Source organism: Diabrotica virgifera, chromosome 5, assembly GCF_917563875.1.
Source record: "Diabrotica virgifera virgifera chromosome 5, PGI_DIABVI_V3a".
In the NCBI taxonomy this organism is placed as follows: Eukaryota; Metazoa; Arthropoda; class Insecta; order Coleoptera; family Chrysomelidae; genus Diabrotica; species Diabrotica virgifera.
In genome coordinates, this window is record NC_065447.1 from 225,839,591 (window position 1) to 225,855,435 (window position 15,845).

The 15,845-nt window shown below is 32.7% G+C and overlaps 1 protein-coding gene across 4 annotated transcripts in view; it reads left to right on the forward strand.

Moving 5' to 3' along the window:
- Positions 1–15,845, forward strand: part of LOC126885295 (histone-lysine N-methyltransferase 2C-like) — a 173,740-nt gene that overhangs the window by 31,269 nt on the left and 126,626 nt on the right. For all 4 annotated transcript variants that reach the window (XM_050651808.1, XM_050651810.1, XM_050651809.1 and 1 more), the window contains exons 4-11: positions 6,109–6,407; positions 6,469–6,690; positions 8,765–8,875; positions 9,002–9,168; positions 10,988–11,178; positions 11,236–11,372; positions 12,098–12,635; positions 14,834–15,148. In XM_050651808.1, the coding sequence (XP_050507765.1) occupies positions 6,109–6,407; positions 6,469–6,690; positions 8,765–8,875; positions 9,002–9,168; positions 10,988–11,178; positions 11,236–11,372; positions 12,098–12,635; positions 14,834–15,148 (1,980 nt within the window). The remainder of the gene's footprint in view (positions 1–6,108; positions 6,408–6,468; positions 6,691–8,764; positions 8,876–9,001; positions 9,169–10,987; positions 11,179–11,235; positions 11,373–12,097; positions 12,636–14,833; positions 15,149–15,845) is intronic.

The window sequence follows — 15,845 nt, forward strand, 5'->3', positions numbered from 1 at the left end:
TAACTTTACAAAAAAAACACCCAAATAAACATTCACCCCAAATAAATTCTGCATAGAGATACGTTTTTCACGATTTGCTCCGACGAAAATTTTCCTGGAAAATGCGGGTTTTCCTAACAAAAACTCTAATTTTCAAATAAAGTTTTAGGTAAGTAATTATTAATCAATAATTAAATAACTTAGTGACATCAAAGCTTTCTTGGTATAGATTATAATTCCAGAAGCCGGTGAAAATTAAACGAATATTTTAGCAACAATTCAATTGTTAATTAACAATTTACGATCGCAATAATAACTAAAATAATCATGATACGTTGATCAAACATAAAGATTATAAAGATGAGATGCTTATTTAATATTTTATCGACAAAATAAATTTTTTTTTTTTTGCATAATCTATAAATTTTGAAAAAAAAATAGTTATAATACGCTGGTATAATTAGTAAAGTACAAAGAAAGGTTATTTACCAGCAATTTTATTGCTGGAATCGAATTATAAGATCCTGTATATTATTAATATAGATATGCAAAGTCCGCAGATAGTGTGCTACTTTTTTTATAAACAAAATGGCGCCGACAAATCGTATTTTTTTCAATTATTGCTCTATAACTCCGAAGATTTTAAATTTACACCAAAAATACTCAAATAGAAATTCACCCCAATTTAATTCTACATAGACGCATGTTTTTTCCGATTTGCTCCGACGAAAATTTTCCTCGGAAAATGTGGGTTTTCCCAACAAAATCTCGAATTTTAAAATAAATTTTTTGGGCCAGTAATTATTTATTAATAATTATATAGCTTGATGAAATAAAAGCTTTCTTGGTATAGATTATAAATTCAGAAGCCGGTGAAAATGAAACGAATATTCTAGCAACAATTCAATTGTTAATTAACAATTTACAGTCGCAATAACAACCAAAATAATCATGAGACATTGATCAAACTTAAAAAGATTGTTAAGGTGTGATGCCTATTTAATATTTTGTCGACAAAATATACATTTTTCATTTTTTTGCATAATCTTTAAATGTTTTAAAAAAATTGTTATAAACAAATTAACATTTCTCAGAAATTGTTTATTATATTCTAATTTTAAAAAATACTTAAAACTCGTATTTCATAGGTCTTGAAAATGAATGCTTTAAAAAATGTTTCCAACCATTTGCAAAAAAGTTATGAAACAACAAAGTAAATATACGATTTCTTCGTTGTTTATAATTTGTTTTAATTGTTTCAAAGCTTAAAAGTGAGTCTATGGTACAATCTAATTACTTACAAAGAATGTCAAAAATTAGTGCAATGGTTATATTTTAATCAAAGATTAAAAATACTTTTTGTTGTAATTTTTAGCGCAAAAGTAGGCCTGATACAGAGTCGGAGCTAAAATGTTCACTCGAAGAGACTGACACGCAGCATGTATTATTTATAAAAGTGTACGTCTCGCGCGGCCGGTCGTCGCTCCGAGTGAAAATTTTTGGCTACAGTACTGTATGAATCTACTTTCGTGCGTGTAAATTACAAAAAAATATATTTATAATCTTTAATTAAAATATAACTATTAAACTGATAATCGATTTTTTTTGTAAATAATTAGCTTGTACTTTAAACTCACTTCTAAGCTTTGAAAGAATTAAAAAAAATTATAAACACCGTAGCAATCCTATGTTTACTTTGCTGTTTCATAACTTTTTTGCAAATGGTTGCAAAAAAGTTTTAAAGCATTCATTTTCAAGATATTTAAAATGCGCATTTTAGCTATTTTTTAAAATTATAATATAATAAAAACTTTTTGAGAAACGTTAATTTGTTTATAACTATTTTTTTTAAACATTTAAAGATTATGCAAAAAAATAAAAAATTTATATTTTGTCGACAAAATGTTAAATAGGCTTCTCATCTTTATAAGATTTCAAAGTTTGATCAGTGTATCATAATTATTTTGGTTATTATTGCGACCGTAAATTATTATTTAACAATTGAATTGTTGCTAAAATATTCGTTTAATTTTCACCAGCTTTTGGAACTATAATCTAAACCAAGAAGGCTTTTAAGTCACCAAATTACTTAATTATTGGTAGATAATTACTTATCTAAAACTTTATTTGAAAATTAAAGATTTTGTTGGGAAAATCTGCATTTTCCGACGAAAATTTTCGTCGGAGCAGATCCGGAAAAACACGTCTCTATGCAGAATTTAATCACGGTGAATTTTTATTCGAGTATTTTTGTTGTAAAGTTAAAATCTTCGGAGTTATAGGGCAATAATTGAAAAAAACACGATTTTCGGGCGCCATTTTATTTATAAAAAAAGTAGCACACTATCTGCGGACTTTGCATACCTATATTATTAATATATATAATCATAAGCTTCGAATCCAGCAATAAAATTGCTGGTAAATAACTTTTCCCAAAAATGGCCTATTCTCCGATAATCAGCCCAGACTAAATGTCTTAACACTGGCTGAGCAATAAAAAAAGGTACCTATGTACCGCTGGTTAGTACACTAACGCTTCCAATAACAACAGATTTTTAACAATTCAACAAAATTCAATTTATGAATTGTCAATGGACCCTACTGCAAGTTAATAGATAAATAAATATCGTTTTACAATGACAACTCAGTCTGGACAATAAAAAAAGGTATAGATGTAAAATTAGAAGAAGAAAAATGTAGAAAAGATTTTACAGCTATTTAGATAATTTAGATATTTTTACGCTTTTATACAAATACCAACCTTACGATTGCTTGAAAAATTTTGAAAGATAAAATTTAATGGTCGCTCGTGTTAGAGACATTAAAGTCAAGCGTCCACAGACCCGCATCGTACGCATCGTACGCAACGGATTTTAGTTTGACAATCGATAATGCGATCCGTACGATGCGGATCAGTGGACGCGGTTACATAAGTTTCTGTACAAGGCAAACTAAAATCCGTTGCGTACGATGCGTCCGATGCGTACGATGCGGGTCTGTGGACGCTTGCCTTAAGGGGTTAATGTGCAAGCAAGTACCTATTGCATTGTGTATGCAAATAAAAGTAACTGTATTGTTATTCGTTATTGTGTATTATTCGTTATTAGACTTCTAAATTGAGGAATTATCTTCAAATATGAGCAGGTTTCAGTCAAGAACAGAAAAAACTCTGTATACTCCAATTTTTTATTGATATTATTTTAACTGCATTGGAATTAACGCTATTGAATGGTAAAATAAATTTAGAGCAATAAAATGCAAAAAATATATTTAATGATAATTGAATTGATTATGTCGTAGCAATACACGTTTAACATATAAATTAAAAAATACTAGTTTATTTATTTAGTGATTACAAGAGGCATATCGCAATATTTTCTTTTGCATTAATAGACCAAATGACATAAATGGTAGTTGGTCTAGTAATGTATAACAGCTAAACTTCCTAAAATATATTTAAAGCATAAGTAGACCAAGCGACATTTTATTTTTTTTTCTAGAATATGGTAGGTGCGATTATATTGAAACTTTGCAACCACAAAGAGTTATAGGTGATCATTCCTCTGTTAATGCAATTTAGTGCAAATATGTTAATAAATGCATTTTTAAGAAACGAAAAACTTTGAAGCCATTTATCTCAAAACTGTGTTTTGGCGCTTGGTCGAGTTATGCATAACGCCATCCAATTTAATTGTACTTACAGTAGACGCTTATATTTTTGACTCTGATATTATTGCATGTAATTTTTTTTGTATTGTAAAACTATAGAAATTCTTTTAACTACTTAAAGACCTGTGTTTTGACTACCTGTGGAAAAATTTTCAGCCATATCGAAGGACATGTCTGTACGTTAGAATTGAAAGGGCGGTAGTCCATTTTTACAGTAAATGGAGATATGCAGCAAATAATACACTTAAAGGTGTTATCTTTCGAATGGTGGTTAATAATAGGTGGTTATACAGGCAATATTACTAAAATTGCAAGTCGGATGTCCACTGTGAAATTTATTGCAAAAAGCCCTATGTGGTACACCAGTCTTTTTTGCATGGCACACTGATTGTTAAAAAGACGGTAGTCCAATCTCTATGGACAACCGCCTGTCAGCTGTGTAAAAATTGAGGTTATAAGCTAATGTTTTTGCATGGTTTATAGATAAAAGTAACTTTTTTTTTATCGAGATTAATGTGATAATAAATAACAACAAAAAATGTCTGAATCAAGAGCAAAGAAGATGGTTCTACTGAGTTCAATCTTCATTTCAAGCCCCCTAACATTGATACATGTGACACCTGTGACAGTTTTGAAAATAGCGAAAAGAGGCATATCCTAATGTTGAAGATATTTTAAAGAAAAAAGCAAATCATTTGAATGACGCAGATAACAGATACAAGTTAAAAAGGCAGGATAAGATAAGATGCAAGCAGAATTTAAAAGAAGTCGTAGCAATGATGGATTTGCAAAAATGCCTCCCTACACCTATGTTAACTAATGGAAAATCGTTTGATTTAAAACAGTTATGGATATTTAATTTTACCGTCTATAATGATAGTACTGCCGAAGGTTCATGCTTCATGTGGGACGAGTCTATTACAAAAAAGGGTGGCAACGAGATAGCTTCCGCTGTAATAATGTGGTTAAAAAATTTACCTTCTACAACAGAAGAGGTAACATTTTGGTCAGACAACTGCTCTGGCCAAAACCGATTTTTTTTTAAATTTTGTATGTATATGTTCATAACACCTCGGTAGTTAGAATTCATCATAAATATTTACTAAAGGGGCATACACACAACGAAGCAGACACAATACATACACTAATAATTAAGAGGAAGAAGAAAAGACTGCCCACTATGAATATTTCTGTACCTCATGAATGGGCCCAGTTTATAAGGACCTGCAGTTTGTTAAAACAACTTATTGTTTATGAGATGAGAACAAGTGACTTTTTTAACTTTGAAAAATGGGCAAAGAATCGACAAGCCCGTTTGTGAGTCGGAAACGGAACACAGACAATGAACCCTTTCTATCCTCTAAAATTGTGCGCTTGAAAGTCGAAAGAGACCACCCTGGCATTATGTTTTATAAAACAACATTTTCCCAGGAAAATTTTAAATCTGTCAATTTTAAAAGGAAACTGAGAAGTTCTCTGGATGGTTTCCTACCAAAGACATTGGACCAAATAAATAATGAAAATTCAATTCCAATTGATAGTTCAAAATGTAACCACCTAATGGAATTGCTAGAATGGGTACCTTCTATTTACCATTCCTACTATAAATCCATTTACCATTAAAAACAACAAAAAATAAAGTTGTCATTAACGAAAACAATTCTTCATGTTCCGAAGATGATTAAATGCTTTTTAATTTAAGTTTTGTATTATTTCTGTAATGTTAAGTTCTGATTATAACGTTCTTTTCCTAATAAAATCATACCAAAAGGGCGGCTGTCCTGTTTTTTTTATTGATATAGTACCACAGAACAAAAAAGGCTGTAGTCCTAAATTATTTATTATTTCAATACAAAACAACTTAACGCCGATTATGTTCCTGTAAAATAAAATAAAAAGCATGCTTTACCACTTTCCTTTAAATCATAAAGCTGCAACATTATTTGATAATTTTAACGGCATTTAAAATTATGGTGTACAAATTAAGAGCACTAATTTTGATCTACTGCAAAACAAACTGAAAGTGACTTCCGCCCTTTCAATTCTAACGTACAGATGTATTTCGAGAATGGAGGAAAATATAAAAAACGGTATTTTAACGTTTTCTACACGAAAATTTGTTCAAAAACTTGTCCTGAAACAAAATAACTTGTTATTATGCCTTATAATGGTATTTTTGAGTCCCTTCTATTAAAACATTATTTTTTCCACTGATAATGTATGATAAAAAATGCAAATTTGTTTAAATAAATACCAAATCACTGTAAAATCGTTTAAAATGATATTTTGAGAAAAAGAAGAAGACTTTTTGAGCTTAAATGTCTTATTTTTACGTTACGCAGAAGCTAAATTATTTTTACTTTTATACACACAAGTTTCAGACAAATCGGAGATCCAAACGTTTTAATCTGAGTGATTTGACATGGAATGTACCATAGATAATAACTATTTTGTTATCAGGTTGAACTGCCCAGAAGGTTTTTTGCCACACAAAGTCGCTGCAGAACAAATTTTAGAGAAAGCCTTGCAAGCTCCTGACAAGGACAGAGGAGATAAGAGTCCCAAGGGACCTGTAACCTGTAGAAGGCAGAAGGGTTTTAACAAATGTAGGCATCCATCTATGAATAGTGAATATGTTGACGAACTTACTATTATTGGGTATAATGAAGTTTGTGATGTAACCAGTCTATTTGAACCAAATGGTCAGTTCTATGTTCATAGGAACTGTGCTCTGTGGTCTAATGGAGTTACACGAGCAGGTAAAACATTTTATCAACTTCCTTGTTAAGTTTTTTTAACACATTTTGTTTTTTTTTTTAGAAAATTCAGCTCTGCTAGATGTGGGTCCAGTTGTCTTACAATGTTCTTCCAAAAAGTGTTCATTATGTAATCATTATGGAGCTAGTGTAACATGTAACTTGGATTCTTGTAATAAAGTTTTTCATTTTCCGTGTGCTACCGCCGCTGGTGCCTTTCAGGAAATTATGTCGATTTCTACTTTCTGTTCTAATCATATAGGACAAGTTGCCATGCTTAATGAAGGTACGTAGTGCTGAATAATTTACAAAAAACACCCTGCACTTATGGAAAAAGTAATGTCACTCAAATGCAATGAAATTCACATGAATAGAGTCTTCTCGAAATTACAATCATTTCATATTATTGCGCCAATTTTGAATTTTGATTCAGACACTTGCGCTCGACACTATGTTATTGTTAAGAGGCTTCATCAGCGCGTTATCAATTTTAATTCATAAGATACTAGCCACACTTTTTGGAAAGTTCTACGAACCTTTGGCAACAGTGCGTCGGCAGTACAGGACACTATCAAAGACGAAGGCACAGTATTGTTATAATAATATACTCATAGGCATGCTAAATGTTGCCAAATCAGTAAGTTAAGTTTGATTTCTTGCTATAATATGTTCGATTTTAGTAGTCCTAATGTGCCACAAAATCTAGACATGAGATCTAGGTATATGTGTGCCAAATAAGTCGACAAAATATTCAAAATTAAAGCTGCAATCTTGGAACACGTTTTCTGTCTTGATGACGCGCTGATGTAGCTTCTTAACGAATGCTGCTAAAATGATCCTTTCAAAAACTGATTTTGGGAACCACTATCACTATGCTATTCAGACACTCTTGTGCTCGAGACTATGGTATTGTTAACCAATGCTGTTAAAATGATCTTCTTAAAAACCGAGTGGCGAAACTTCACAAATTATTAGTGTTTGCTGTACCCATAAGCATTATCAAACTACAACTTAAGTTGTGACTAAGGATAAAAACAGTTTTGTGAGGACATTTTTTGATATACAGGTTTACGAAAAAGTCTGGCAACACGGTAATTTCTCGGAAACCGCTAGAACGATGTATATGGATTTTGGTGGGTGAATGCGGCCGATATTATAGTGGTAATTACATTGTTGTCAAATCTTCCGTTTTCTGGAAATCTAATGAACTTTCTTATTTCAAATGGAACACCCTGTATATTTTTTGCGTTTTGAAATTCTTAAGAGACACTGATTATTTTTCATATGATATTCCCTATACCTAAATGCCATATTTTCGGCGTTATTGCTACATTTATTAAAAAAAAAAAATTTTTAAACAATTTATAAAAATAATTTTTTTGGTCCGGGTAGACATTATTTTAGGTTCCTTGGATCATGGTGAACAAAAAAGGTCTTTCGTAATTTTCCTCTAAGTTAATCGTTTCTGTGTTATAAACAATTTAAAACTGAAAAAAATCGAAAAATGACGATTTTCTAGGTACAAAAACATAAGTAAAAAATATTATTTTTAAAACTACGAAGTGCCTAAATTCAAGTTTAAGCCTTTTTTATCAGTTACCGATAAGCAATTTGGTCTTGTTTCATTTTAAAATATTATTTTTTAGTTGTTAATACAGCCCGATAGCCCGTTCTCTCATATGCGCTTCATTAACAATTAAAAAAACAATATTTTAGAATAAAACGTTCCAAAAATTTTTACAGGTAGGTATCTGATAAAAGGTTTGATCTTGAATTTAGGTCCTTTGTAATTTAAAAAAATATTTTTTTACTTGTGTTTTTGAACCTTGAAAATCGTAATTTTTCGTTTTTTTTTTCAGTTTTATATTGTTTATAATTCGAAAAAGATTAACTTTAGAGAAAAATTACAAAAGACCTTTTTTGTTCTCAATGATCCAAAGAACCTAAAATGACGTCTATCCGAGCCGAAAAAATTGATTTTTTGAAATTATTAATTTTTTTTAATAAATGTAGCAATAACTCCAAAATTATGGCATTTAGGTATAGGGAATATCATATGAAAAATAATCAGTATCCCTTAAGGATTCCAAAACTTAAAAAATATATAGGGTGTTCTATTTGAAATAAGAAAGTTAGTTAGATTTCCAGAAAAACGGAAGATTTGACAACAATGTAATTACCACTATAATATCGGCCGCATTAAAAGACCCTTACCCACCAAAATCTATAAAAATCGTTCTAGCGATTTCCGAGAAAATAACGTGTTGCCAGACTTTCTTGCAACCCTGTATAATTAAATAATTAAGAATACTGGGTTTCTGTTTAGTCAATCTACATAATACGTATCTTCGTTGTTTTAGCTACACCTTGTTTTACATGCCGCACTATGGGAGATATATCAAACTTAATGTACTGCTCAACATGCGGTGCACATTATCATGGAACCTGTGTTGGTTTAGCGCAGTTACCAGGTGAGTAAATTGATTTAAGTTAGTACTATTTGCACTTACTGTATTTTGATAACATCAATTACAATGTTTTTTTATATTATTAAGTAGTATAGAATCCAAATGTTCATCAAAATATTATGCTTGTAGGTGTTCGAGCTGGATGGCAGTGTCGAAAATGCCGATGCTGTCAGGTTTGTCGGACTGTCGGAGATGAGTCAAAATTAATGTCTTGCGAACAATGTGATAAAGTCTACCATGCAGGATGTCAAAGACCGATAGTTACTTCTATTCCAAAATATGGATGGAAGTGTAGAGTAAGTTTAAGTTAAGATAATATTATATTTAGATCATCAATTTTTTTTAATATAATAATAGCCATCTCTGCTACAAAAATCAAAAACTATTCGAAGACCCTGACAGACCACAAAGTCATTATCTGTCTAGTACAGCTTCTTTACACTTAGTTGCTCAGATTTGATGTTAAACTATAGTCTACAAGGAAAATGTAATTTCCTGTATTTGGCTGTATATGATATATATCACAAAAATTTGAGTATAGAGTTGCTACCCATGGTCAGATTGCAGAACCTATCTCCAGACCAGAAACTCATGTGGGAGTTTACATTGCCATGAAATGAATCTGCTTAAATCAATCATGTAATTTAACATCAATTTAATAACAGTTAAAGGGTTTTCACCCATGTATTTAGTGGCTTTAAACATGTATACCTTTTCATTAGCAGCATTGAAGATGGAATATTTATTCTGAAAACGTTCTGAATATTTCTGAGAACTTTCCGAAAATACCGTGACCAGACTTTCACCAAAATGCCTCTTTCATTTTGTACCTTGTTATTTACACAATATTTTCCCCCATTTTAAATGCCTATAACTTCTAAACGGCTGAAGATAGAAATATGCGGTTTTCGCTGAAATGTTTTATTTTAGTAAAAGTTTTGTCTGAATGGATTGAATTTTTTATATCGCTTTCAAATACGAAAAAAAATGGCGGATTTTTGAAAAAAACGTTGACTTTCTTTAATGGAACACCTAGTATATTTTTTTGTAAATTGAAAGAAAGGTCATTCACCTATCCAGCGATATAAAGTTTTTCAAAATCGGTTGTCAAATCACTGAGTAATTAATTTTTAAAATGAGAGGTGCAACGTGGATATTACATACCTAAATAACATATAACTAAGCAAATTGATAATATTATGTTATGTGATTTCCACATTGTATCTCTCATTTTAAAAATTAATTGCTCAGTCATTTGATAACCGATAAACGTTTTTTTTTAAATTTGCCATTTTTTATTTAAAAGCGATATAAAAAATGGTCATTTACCTAAAAGCTTAAAAAAACGGTCATTTGCCTATCCAGCGATATAAATTTTTTTAAAATCGGTTGTCAAATGACTGAGCAAATAATTTTTAAAATGAGAGATGCAATGTGGAAATCGCATAACATAATATCAATTTGCTTAATTATGTTATTTAGGTATGTGATATCCACGTTGCACCTCTCGTTTTAAAAATTAATTACTCAGTGATTTGACAACCGATTTTGAAAAACTTTATATCGCTGGATAGGTGAATGACCTTTCTTTCAATTTACAAAAAAAAAATATACTGGGTGTTCCATTAAAAAAAGTCAACAACGCTTTTTTCAAAAATCCGCCATTTCTTTTTGTATTTGAAAGCGATATAAAAAATTCAATCCATTCAGACAAAACTTTTACTAAAATAAAACATTTCAGCGAAGACCGCGTATTTCTATCTTGAGCCGTTTAGAAGTTATACGCAGTTAAAATGGGGGAAAATATAAGTGGACACCCGGTACATGTTAAAAATTGCGGACAAAATCTTTTGTTGATTGAAAATATTTTTTGGTTTTTTGCTCATTTGGGTTCAGTAGTAGAAGTTCAGTCTATTCGAAGCAGAGAGGTCCAGCTACATTTTATTTTTTATTTTTCACCTTACAATATCACTTACGTGTGGATTGCCCTTTCTCTGTTGTTATGCACAACTCTTAGACTACAAAAATGTAAGTTTAGCAAGGAAGATTATAACCTAACTTTATTTTTTAGTTTAGAATTATTTTTATATTTTTCAAATAACTTTTTTGTTGTAGTGTTGCAGAGTATGCGGCGATTGTGGATCTCGCACGCCAGGAGCTGGTTTGTCTTCAAGGTGGCATGCCCATTACACAGTTTGCGATTCCTGCTACCAGCAGAGGAATAAAGGGTTCTCCTGTCCTCTCTGCCATAAAGCCTACCGAGCGCATGCTCATAGGGAGATGGTTCAATGCTCTAATTGTAAAAAGTAAGTATCCCTTATTATATGAATTCGTTATTTTGTTAAGGTAAACCGTAATTTTAGATTTGTACATGGGACATGCGACGCTGAAGCAGATGTAGCTACTTACCATCAAAAGAAAGATCTTAACCCTGAATATGAATATGTATGTTTACATTGCAAAAACAGTACTGCTAGACAAATAACTGCAAAAAGAGCAAGTAAGTTAAAATAAAAATGATCTTTCTTTCTGTTACATTAAAAAACATATAAAACTTTAAAAAATGGGCAAACCCTGTAGTTGGCTGTATACCTTCAGTATAACAATGTGGAATGAAGTAAATACTTCTGTTGTATGTAGGCATATGAATTTATTAAAAATCTTTAAAATTTATCCTGGGAATAGGGAGACAAGGGAGTGAAAGTACAAAACGTTTTCGGTCAAACTGACCATCATCAGTGTAAACGTCCAGTGTACAAGTAATTGAAACTAGCCACTTCAATAGGTATAAAAACCTCTAAATTACATTATTGTTACATTCTATATAAGAGTTGGTTGGTAACCACTCACTTGAACACAATTACTTACGTTGTGCAATTTTCGAGCAAGGATGAAATACATTCACATGTGATCTGTAAAATCTTAAGACTTCGACTTCATGTCGACCACTTTTTAATATAGAATGTAACAATAGTGTAATTTAGAGGTTTTTATACCTATTGAAGTGTCTAGTTTCAATTACTTGTACACTGGACGTTTACACTGATGATGGTCAGTTTGACCGAAAACGTTGTGTACTTCCAATCCCTTGTGGATAAATTTTAAGGATTTTTAATAAATTCATATACATATACATTCATATATGTACATTCATTCAAATTCATATACATTCATAAAACAGAAGTGTTTACTTCATTCCATGTTGTTAAAAAACATATATTTTAGGTATTGAAGACTCATCGGATGTACCAGCTTCCCATGAATCTCTTTACGATGACACCTCAGAATTCGACCTGCCTTCTCCGGACGAATTTGCTCGTAGTATGGGTATGGGCAAAGGAAAACCGTTCGCCAGCAAAATTGCTAAAAAGCGCATGACCTTTCCCGTTGGTGGTAGGCCAAAAGGTACAGGAAAAGTACCTCCCGGGAAGATGGGTTTCATGAAACGATCTCGACTATCGGATTTTAACAGGAAAAGGGGCCACAAATCAAAAATGTGCGGTATTTTCGGCGTACCTGGTGTTGGCCTTCAACGACCGACTGCCGATGGAAAAAGCGACGAAGAGCCCGGCGTGGAGAATAGATTGGTTTTATGTTCTGCCAAAGATAAGTATACGTTGACGCAAGATATCTGTGTCATGTGTGGAGCGCTTGGAATGGACCAAGAAGGATGTTTGATCAGCTGCGTGCAATGCGGACAGTGTTACCATCCATACTGTATCAATGTCAAAATAACAAAAGTTATATTGGAGAAGGGATGGAGGTATGTTTATTAAAATTTAAACTTATTTTATAGTCAATCAATTAATCCCAAGATTGCTATATTAGATTCTGGGATTGATATAGATATATACAGTCGAAAAAATGAAAGAATACCCATGAACGAGCATATAAAACACGCTGTATTTTCCTGTCACCGTGTCACAAAGAAAATTGTCCAGTGCAAGTACATGTAACAATAATTATTACATGTACTTGCGATGGCCAATTTTTTGTGTGACACGGTGACAGGAAAATACAGTGTGTTTTATATGTTCGTTCATGGGTATTCTTTAATTTTTCCGACTGTAGATCAGTTGTTTAATTTTCGGTAGCTTATGGTGGTACTCCACCCTCAGGAACGTCCCATGTTAGTTGGGGTAGTTACCCCCTATGATAGGGGTTGATGAAGTAGACACTATTTGCCGAATACTTATTTATTTATAATACTCTAAATTCCACAGTAACTAGTTGGTGCGTTTGGAAATCTAACTGTCTAATAATGTATCTGAATCACGAATGATAATTGATAATAGAATGATCCGCGATGTTATTTTGTAACTATAGATAAACTAGAGAAGTGTTGATGTTTTTAATGCTGACTCGGCTTGGCCGTGAATTAAGAATAATATTGAATAGCTGACAAAGCGTTATTGAAACTAGTGCACTCGTGTTGAGCAATAGATGTCACCTCATTATTTAACAACAAACGCGATGTTTATTTTGTAAGACATTTAAAAATTAAATGAACATGTGTTGCTCTTATTTTGGATGCTGATAATCCTGTACAAGCTCTATGTTAGATGAACTACTTATTTTGATCAAGAAATTTTGTAACTATATGAGAGTTGTCTTTTTAGTTTTGCATATAGCCATAAAGACAAAAAAATATATAGACTTAAAGTACTTTATTGCTTTTCAAAATATGTCCCACCAAGATCGATACACTTTTGCATACGATAAACCAATTGGTAAAACAGTTATTCCGGTCTTCAGTTGACACCTTTAAAATCTCTGTTTTAAAGGCATCGATGGCTTGTTCTGGCCTCTGAAATCACTGCCCACGCATTGAATTCTTGATCTTTGGGAACGTAAAGAAGTCGTTGGGACTTGGGTCGGGGCTATAAGGTGGATGGTTTAACAATTCAATGTTTTGAAGCTCCAAAAACTCTATTGTATTTTGGAGAGTGTGACCACTTGTATTGTTCTGATATAGTATTCGTCGTTGTGTGTTGCTTTGTTGGAGTTTCGCGATAACTTCTGGTAAACAGACAGTTATATACCAATTAGAATTAGCTATTCTTCGATCTTATAAAACAAAAATTTTTACCACATGACCATATTTTGACACAAAAGTTGCGACCATTTTGTTTGACACACTTCGTGAACGGATCACTTTTGTTGGTTTTTTCTCATCGTGAAACACCCACACAGCGGATTGGCGTTTATTTTTCGGTTCGTAGGAGTAAATCCAAGATTCATCGCCACTAACAATACTATAAACGTTTTTTGAGCTTCCTTCGTTGAACTGTTCCAATGTTTTTCGACAGCAATTGACGCGAACCGCTTTTTGCTCTTCTGTGGGCAAATGAGGGATCCAACGGAAAGCCCACTTCGTAACACCCAGTTCTTCATGTAGGATATTTTGGATCGAGGTCTTTGAAATGCCAAAAGATGCCTTTATCTCCCGGTATGTTACACGGCGGTCGTCCTCAATTAGCTGACGAACCGCATCAATGTTTTACTGTGTGACTGCTGTTTCGGGTGGACCTGGCCTGGATTCGTTGCTGAAACTGGAGCGACCACATTGAAATTGGCAATACCAGCGGGAAATAGTTGACTGCTGTGATGCTTCATTTCTAAACACAGAAACCATTTCAGCGAGACATTGTTGTTTGGGATAATCCTCTCCAAAAATTGTAAAAAATTATTGCTCGAAAATGTTCTCAGCTAAGATCCATTTTTCGACTGACTTGATAATTTCAAAAAATCGCTGTATCTATATGACTAATTGTATCGCAATGCAACTCCGGATTTATGTCAACAAAGATTGAGGTTACATTTGTATCTGACGGTTTTATTGGTGGCGCCTTCTAAGCGGCTATATGCAAAACTAAAAAGACAAACCTCGTATTCATCCCTTATTTCATTGTTTCATTGACTTATTTCCAACATCATGTATTTATGCTATTTTGATTGCAGATGTTTGGACTGTACCATTTGCGAAGGTTGTGGTCAGCGAAACGACGAAGCTCGCCTGATACTCTGCGATGATTGTGACGTATCGTTTCATATCTACTGCATGGATCCACCACTCGACTACGTTCCTCACGGCAATTGGAAATGCAAATGGTGTGCGATGTGTCTCACTTGCGGGGCTACTGATCCTGGTTTTAACTGCAATTGGATGAACAGCTCTACCCAGTGCGGTCCATGCGCATCACATCTCAATTGTCCCAGTTGTAACGAGCCGTATGGTGATGGAGAATTGATTATTCAGTGTGTTCAGTGCGAGAGGTAAATATTCATAATCATGGCCGTCTTTATTTGAACAGACCATAATAATAGACGTGGCAACACTGTCGACTAGTCAAATAGAGGGCCTATTTATAAAAAATATAATACATAGTGATTGAAGCGATTGGTCTTGTTTTTGTTGCTGGCAATTTATAATTATTAATTCTCTCCTGCCCTAGCATCATCTTCTTGCTTTGTACAATATTTTGGAAGTCCTGGAAATATTTGTCGGACAGCACTTTCTCTAAGGACCGGTTTTTCAGTGCTGGGTTATATTTATTTTTCGGTCACCGAAATATTTATGGTTAATCAGTTTTTCAGTATTAGGTTGGCCCTTAAACCCGTTTAAGCTGATCAAGATTTTAACCGATACTCGTTGGGTGGTTTAATTTGGTGGTTGCGCTTGCTCAAAGGTGCAGTGAATGCATCATAATCGAATTATGTTTATTGTTTATTTTGAGTATTGCCTTACAAAAGAGATTAATTAGGTTATGTTATTTTATTTTTATCGCGGGATGTATTCTATTTTTTCTACGACCGTTTAATAATATGATTCGCTATTTTTGAATAGATAATAACACGCATTACTTTACCCGTGAGTAATAGTTCATTACTCACGGGCTGAAGTTACTCACGGGTCATTACTCACGGGTTGAAGTTAGATTCAAGTGGTGCATAGCACTTTTAATATACCTAT